The 8,013-nt window shown below is 38.8% G+C and overlaps 1 protein-coding gene across 1 annotated transcript; it reads right to left on the bottom strand.

The window, feature by feature from the left end:
• Positions 1-4,831: 4,831 nt before the first annotated feature.
• LOC102130399 (melanoma inhibitory activity protein 2-like) lies at positions 4,832-7,795 on the bottom strand. The gene is given in 5 exon segments (XM_074018108.1): positions 4,832-5,894; positions 6,213-6,815; positions 6,818-7,159; positions 7,162-7,456; positions 7,458-7,795. Coding segments are annotated over 5 exon segments (2,358 nt in total). The 5' UTR covers positions 7,626-7,795; the 3' UTR covers positions 4,832-4,944.
• Between the last annotated feature and the right edge of the window lie 218 nt (positions 7,796-8,013).

Here is an 8,013-nt window from a genome sequence, read left to right as displayed (position 1 = left end):
ACAATTTTATAAACAAAATGCTGAGGTGTACCATTTCAAGCCCTATTATCAATTTACTTTAAGGGAAAGGTCCCCAGAACAGAATGATGGAGTTATAATTCTAGAACTCTGCCAATAAACAATAAAATTCCTTGATTTTTCTCATCATATAAATTGTCAAAGTTACAAATGTTATCTCCATACAGCCTAATGTTTTAAGACATCTCACTGTCTTTATTGAGAATCTGTCAATTAGTTCTTATTAAACAAATAACTCATTTATTTAATTTTAAAGTCTTGTTTCTGTTTCTTATCAGTAACATCAATCTTAGCTCCCCATTTACTTTCTTGTCATGTAATAACAAATATATCTGCCACTGAATGGAATTGCTTAACTTGGCTTAATTTTACATTTTAACATTCTCCACATTTTAAACTTTTGTTGCCTTCACATGCTAGAGGAATTTTGACAGAAAAATCTTATGATCACATCCAATTTAATAAAAACAAAGGCATAAATGAGGACCCACAGTGGCTTCTGATGAAGGGCTTGAGAATTTACTGTGGCTTAGCTGTGAACATTCTCTTAAATTTCTGCTGCTAATATTTTTTTCATTCAGGACCTACACATGTTGCCCATGCTCTGGCCAATTTTTTAGTCAAAAACACAGGCCTCAACATGTTCATGCTGAATACTGAGGGGCTTGGGAGATCTCAGTCTCAATACATATTTGTCACTTGTTAGCTGATGCCTGGCACTCTAAAACAAAAGCATCCCTCCTTTCCCTCACATTCATTGTCAATGGAAATGGAGATGTTTACAGATGGAAGATTTTGCTTCTTAGTAATTTATGGCTGTGTTTGGTAAAGTGTATATAGTTTGCAGACTGAGCCAATCCATAATGCTTACTTTTTTCTATCTTATGTTTGCTTTAATTTTATTTATTGAGATTTAATTTTAAATTTCTTACAGTTAATAATAAAAAATTGGAATTTGTATTTTGAATGTCTGTGATTTTAAAATTTCATTTTCTAGAAATTAATTTTTATTGCATTTTACAAAAGTACTGGCCTTCAATGGGTCTGTTGTCACAGATAGTTTGAGAAACACTAATTTTATTCCTTGCTGTGTGGAGTTGGCAAGGGATACCCCCAACCTTCAACCTTAGAATAGATTTTGATAGGAGAAAGGAAACACAGAGCCCCAGAGGAAATAAAATAGGGGAAACAGTGGTTTCAGGGAAAAACATTGCTGCCCTTGTTAATTTGCTCGAGGCTAGTCCCTGCACCTGTTCACAAACCTACCTTTCTACAAACTTTTATTGAACACATTTTATGTTTAAGGCATTGTTCTTGGTGCCGAAAGGTATAGCCTTTATTTTCTTCTTGTTAAAGCTTTAGTCCGGTGGTTCTCAGATTTGCCTACTGTATATCAGAATAACTTGGGAAGCCTTGTTAAAGACTATAGATTCCAGAGTTCCATCTGAAAACCCACTGAATAAATATCTATGTGAATGGCATCTTTAAAGTTGTATTTTCTAAAGGTTTTGCGTGATTTTGATGTCTGGCTTGGTTTGGGTAGCACTGCTTTAGCCCTTGGTCACCTTTGTCTTGAAATGAGGTAATGCAGAATTAGCAATGATTGGAATATAAAAATGTAATAAACTCAATAATCATTTATTAAACACTCCACTTTTCCACATGATGGATACAAAGAAGTTGTAGTAGTGAGGGTAATTAATGCTGGATACGATAAGCATAATACTCTCACCTTAATGGCCCCGTGTAATAGATCTTTGTATCTTGTTCACACAGGGTCCTGTGCATATTTTCCTGGTCAAGCTGTTTCCCTGGTGAACTCTTCTCAAAACAGTAAATCAGAAATCCAGGTTCTTTCAGTTTGGAACCCCACCATCCTTATTACATGGCCTCCAGTTTGTCCATGAAAGAGAAAAGAGGATCATATCGAGGGATTTTTAAATACCAGGCCTATATGTGGTGTGTATACCTTCTGCTCACATTGTCTGTCTAAAAGTAGTCACAGCACCTCAATTAGATGAAAGGGGACAAAGAAATGACCTCTTCCCGAGTGTCTGGGAAGGAAAAGAAGTGGTTTGGTGAATACATAGTGTTTTCTCTGCCACAGATATGTAAAATGTAATTTCTGTTAATCTTTTAAGCAGCCTCATTTTCAAAGTAGTGGTGAATAAGACCACTGAAGAGACACACTTTAAGCAAGTATAAGTTTATTACAGTAGATTCTATAAAGATATTTGAAAGGGTGTTTGCTCTGCTCCCTCTTTGCCATTCTAAACATTATATGGTGATGGAGACCACTTGATTTTGTCTTATATATTATATCATCAGTACCTCTAAGAATGGGTGTATATTGGCCATCCCCTATGAAGTCCCCAAATACTACTGTTGCCATTTTGCATTCCAGAGATTTTCAAGGCAAGTTATCTTCTGGTCTACCTCATACAATCTTTGATAGACAAAAATTCCTTAATACACAAAAGGACAAGCAGTATTGTTAGAGAAAACAGAGATTCCAACTCGCTAAAATCTGACTAGATCTTGTCTAAAATAAAATTCTCAAATCTTAACTCATGAATTTTGCAGTCTCTTTGGGAGATGAATCATCCACTTTTGAAATATCAAGAGTGTAATGTTACATATGATAAAATACTAGTAGCAAATATAGGGAAATTATATGTAGTAACTGTTAAGACATTAGGATCACAGGATAGTATAGAGAAGACAGAAGTCTGTCTGGCTTGAATAACCTTTAAAGGTTTTATTTACTTTTGTGATACCTGATGACAGTGCAGGGGCAAGCTAGCTTTTTCTTAAGCTTGAACAAAAGTAACCTATGCGAAGCTTCTCCAGATGTTATCATACATTGTCTTCTCAGACTTCTCAAAATTCTATCCTTTCTCCTTACCATTACCTCCCATGTCCTGTAATAAGGTCTTCAGTAAAGTATGGCTGGAAGAGGCTAGGGATTCTTGTCTTTATGTTATACTTCATGGTCTACAATACTGCCAGTACATTCATTAGAATTTGAATATCTTCCACTTTTTTAGTTTCCCAGATGCTCTATATTTTAAGAATAACATTGAAACTTAAGGATCCCAAGAACCAAAAAACATGAGGAAGGGAGAGGGGCAGGACAAGAGTGCTTTGTCTTACAGCATGGTGCCCTGGAATTCGGTGTAAATATTAGACTTTTGCAAAGCTTCCTTAACATTAATTTTCCTCAGACTTGGATAATATAAATTCACAGTAATGCAACCCCATTTTTATTCTGAATGGTTCCTGGGAGTTGTCATTTACTTCTGGACCCCAAATTGGGATCCTCACTGAATCCTACTGAAGGGTTCTGGCCGGAGCCCTTAATAGCTTCTAGTCATTAAAAAGTTGAGTAGGGCAGCCCCTCCCAAGGCCATCATCTCTTTTATAAATCTTGACTGCTAACTGACTGATCTCATTGATTCCTCATTTGAGCAGATACCACATAATTGGATGCTTCAATATGTTCTTTCATTAACCCTTTTGTCCGTTAATTTTTTTTTTTTTTTTTTTTTTTGAGACGGAGTCTCGCTCTGTCGCCCACGCTGGAGTGTAGTGGTGCAATCTCGGCTCACTACAAGCTCCACCTCCTGGGTTCACGCCATTCTCCTGCCTCAACCTCCCGAGTAGCTGGGACTACAGGAGCCTGCCACGACACCTGGCTAATTTTTTGTATTTTTAGTAGAGACGGGGTTTCACCATATTAGCCAGGATGGTCTCAATCTCCTGACATCGTGATCCACTTACCTCGGCCTCCCAAAGTGCTGGGATTACAGGCGTGAGCCACCACGCCGGGCCTGTCCATTAATATTCTTATCCAGCACCAGATGATCTGGATCTTCCATGGCTCTTCTAGAATGTGCTGTACTTTTTCCATAATTTATCAAGGTTGGTCTCTGGTCACTGCATGTGTGAGGACACTGAAAGGGAGATTGTTCTTCTGGATAGGCCTCATGTGAATTCAGTTCTCTAGGATGGTGGTTGATAACTAAGTTTGAGGAGCTGGAACACACAATCCAGTCTTGTCGAATAAAAGGGAACTTAAAACTCAGTAGGGTTAGGTGATTTAAACAGTCACTCTACATGTTAAAAGTAGAATCCATAAAAGCTAGGCAAAGGTATGACCATTGAAAGGCATCTAAATCCAAACGTAAATACAACAATTTTATTGGTGTAAGAGATTTGCCACTTCAAATTATTTTTTTCTTATTAGGTTTATGTTCTGAGTTTCTGGGCTGGATCCTTAGGAAATATCAGAAAAAAAGTTGTATGTCCAAAATTGTTCCTGAACCATGATTCAAAAATAGCAACACTTTTTAAACAACCCAATGTTCAATAAGAGAGGAATGGTTAAACAATTGATAATGCACCTCAATGACAGATTAATAATTTTCTTTTTTTTCCTTTTTTTAAAAAAATCAACCAAAATTTATTTAATTAAGGATAAAATTACTTTTGCATTTGTCTACAACCACAGTAAATACAGTTCTTGGCATAAAGACACAGTCTTTATAATTTAAAGCCTCCTTACCTGCAAGATTACATATATAAAACTCCCATTATTGTTCTATAATAGTGGATTAGTTAATAAAATTAAAGTAGCTATACTATCTAGAATAAAATAAAATGGAAATAATTTATTCATAAGATGCATATTTAAATAATCTTTATTTAGAAAACACTATCCTGAGAATTATAATTCCATTAAGCTTCAATGTGAGCAAAAGTGTTATCATTTAAGTAACAGCAGTTACTTAAACTGAAAAAGAGATCAGTCAAAATTACTTTTGAAGAGAGCAAAAATATTGGCAGGTTTCTTGCTGTGGTTCTGGATGTTCCGTAGCAGGCTCATTTGAAGGCAGAATCAACCCTGAAGGGAACTCAGTTCTACCTTCAGAATGTGGGGGTTAGGGGGAAAATCCAGGTCTTGGGGGGAGGTAAGGAGGAAAACCCCTCAGTGTAGATATTTCTCATTGCAAATGGAGCATGTGGTGGACCTGGGAAATCCCTTGGTGGAAAATAATCTCGAGAAGCTCCAAACATGATTCCTGGAGGAGGTGGGGGGAGACAAGGTCCTCTTCTCATGAATGGGCCCCTTGTATTCCCTGGAAACAATGGACCTCTGATTGGAGCAAGAGGTGGAGGAAAAAAGCAAGGGCCAGTTGCTTCATTTTCAGCAGGGAGAGATGAATCAGACACATTTAAATTACCAAGGTCATCTTTTGTATAATTTCTACTGGATTCCATTTCTGAAAGCATTGACCCATTCATTTCATCCAAAGAAGTCATATTAAAACTTGTGAGTTCCGCTGGTCCAGACAGTGTGCCAGAATTAGAATAAAATCTGTCTTGCCTTTGAGGAGGAATAGCTGAATCAGGATATGATTGTCCTGGTGGAGGAGACATCATCCCACGGTCCTGTTCCCATGGAGGTGACAGGGACCCAGTGTAAAAAGAAGCCCTATGACGATTGGTTAACCTATCACATCTTGATTCTCTTCTTTCATTGATAATCTGATGGTCCGGAGGATTCCCTGGACCTCTTGAGCCTCTTCCTCCTTCCCCTGGAAGCAAAGATGAGAGTCTGAGTGGACCCTCCAACAAGGTTGGAGAATAGAGAAAAACTCTTGTTTTGAATGAAGGCCGACCCGATGTTGAGGGACCATATGGGGAATGCTCTCTGCCAAATGGTGTAATTGGAACATCAAGGGCATAAGAATCTTTTTCTAAAAGTTCAAATTTAAACTCTGTTTCAGTTAATTTTTGTCTGTTGTGAGCATTTTCTTTCCTTATATCATTGAGGTTTCTTTCAGCAGTCCAAGCTGCCAACCAATTATTATGTGCTTTTTTTTTTTTTTTTTTTTTTTTTTTTGAGACCGAGTCTTGCTCTATCGCCCAGGCTAGAGTGCAGTGGTGCGATCTCGGCTCACTGCAAGCTCCGCCTCCCAGGGTCACACCATTCTCCTGCCTCAGCCTCCTGAGTAGCTGGGACTACAGGCGCCCGCCACCACGCCTGGCTAATTTTTTGTATTTTTAGTAGAGACGGGGTTTCACCATGTTAGCTAGGATGGTCTCGATCTCCTGACCTCGTGATCCGCCCGCCTCTGCCTCCCAAAGTGCTGGGATTACAGGCGTGAGCCACCGCGCCCGGCCTTATGTGCTTTTTTGATTGTGGGAAATAATCCATCCTTGATAAGAATGAATAGTTCTCTCCAATTCTTCTTCAAGATCTTTGGCTTGCTTTCTATAGATCCAGCTTTTCAGAACAGCTCTTGGCTTACATAGATCCAGCTCTTCAGTGGCATGGCTGATCTTTTCGTGCACTTTAGAAAGTTTCTCTTCCTTCTCTAACCGGTAATTTTCCTCTACTGCTAATTTCCTGTGGAGTTTCATTTCATTTTCTTGATATAATTCAATCATTACTTTAGGTTTTTGTTGAAGCTTCTGATTCTCACTTTCAAAATGTGTGTTTTCTGACTGCAAAGATGCTTGTTCAGTCTGAAGATTTTTAATATGCTCTGTAAGCTCTTCCTTTGTTTTATCAACTTCAGATAACTGACTATAAATTTGGTTTCTTTCTCCTTCTAAGGTTTTTAAAGAAGCATTTAACTTAGCAGCATGAATCAGTTTCTTCAAAGCTCCTTTTGGAGGATTAACTAAGTAAGCACCATTTTCCGATTCACTGCTCATTTCTAATTCCAAGTTATCATCTTCTGCTATGTCTTCTCCAAGCATAGCAGCCTGATCTTTCATCTTTAGCAAGCATTCAGAGTCTTGATGTGATTTTCTTTATCATTTAGAACTTGTTCTGTGTGTACTTTGGAGTCTTCAAATGTTATTTTCTGTTTATTAAGTTCACTCACTTGCTCTTTCCATGCCTCAGCTTCTTGCAAAAGCTGTTTCTGGTTTTCCTAAAGTTGAGAATTTTCATTCAAAGCATCTTTTACTGCTATCTTCAGTCATTCTTCATTCATTTGAAATATGGTGAAGTTCATTTTGGCTTCAGCTACTTGTGATTTGAGGGATTTTGACTCATCTTTTAGAGACTGTATCCTTTTGGAAATATCCACCATCAATTCACCTTGTTCAGAATGTTTAGATTTCTCTTACCTCTTTCTAGATGGAGTATTTCACCCTCAAGTTCGGAATTGGACCTGTTTAGCTTTTCACAGGTTGCCTCCAAACTTTGTGCTTCTGCTGCCTCCTTCTCAAAACTGGCATCCTTTAAAGATGACTCTACTTCAGAGCCTTCATACTCTTTTCGAACAAGGCTACATTTTTCAAGTAGTTTACATTTTTCTTCAATTAGTCCAGAAAGCATTACAGCAAGCTTTTTCTCTCTTCCCACATAAAGCCAACTCCTAACCGATCTAAAACTTCTCCACCAAAAAAAAAAAAAAAAAAGAGAGAACAGCAAAAAATCCAACAACAGCTGCACATATCAACAACTCCCATGGAAAACCATAAGGATTACGGTCTGGTCCCACACTTTCGGGCAGTGCTGTCACGACCCTGCCTAGCTCCTCCAGGACCAGCCCCAAATACGACTGAGGGGTAGCCCCAGGCTCCTCCATAGCACAAAGGCTTCTCTGGCAGTTGCCAAAGTAAACTTGGCCTGTCAGGGGCCACAATAAGCCGCAGAGAACACGCAGCCTTCAGTCTGGAACCCGAATCCGCAGGCAGCAAACAGAGTGGACCATTGCCAAGCCCCCTGCGGGGGGAGCTGGGACACTGGCAACCAAAGGTCTCACAGGCCCACGTTGCCCACCCTGGCCCCTCTGTTACACTTTACATCCTGAGGCAGCGCCTTTTATTATTATACTTTAAGTTCTGGGGTACATGTGCAGAATGTGCAGGTTTGTTACCTAGGTATACACATTGCACTGTGATTTGCTGCATCCATCAACCAATCACCTACATGAGGTATTTCTTCTAATGCTATCCCTCTCCTATCCCCCCAAC

This window comes from Macaca fascicularis, chromosome 15, assembly GCF_037993035.2.
Source record: "Macaca fascicularis isolate 582-1 chromosome 15, T2T-MFA8v1.1".
Taxonomy (NCBI): Eukaryota; Metazoa; Chordata; class Mammalia; order Primates; family Cercopithecidae; genus Macaca; species Macaca fascicularis.
This window is presented reverse-complemented; position numbering and strand designations above follow the sequence as displayed.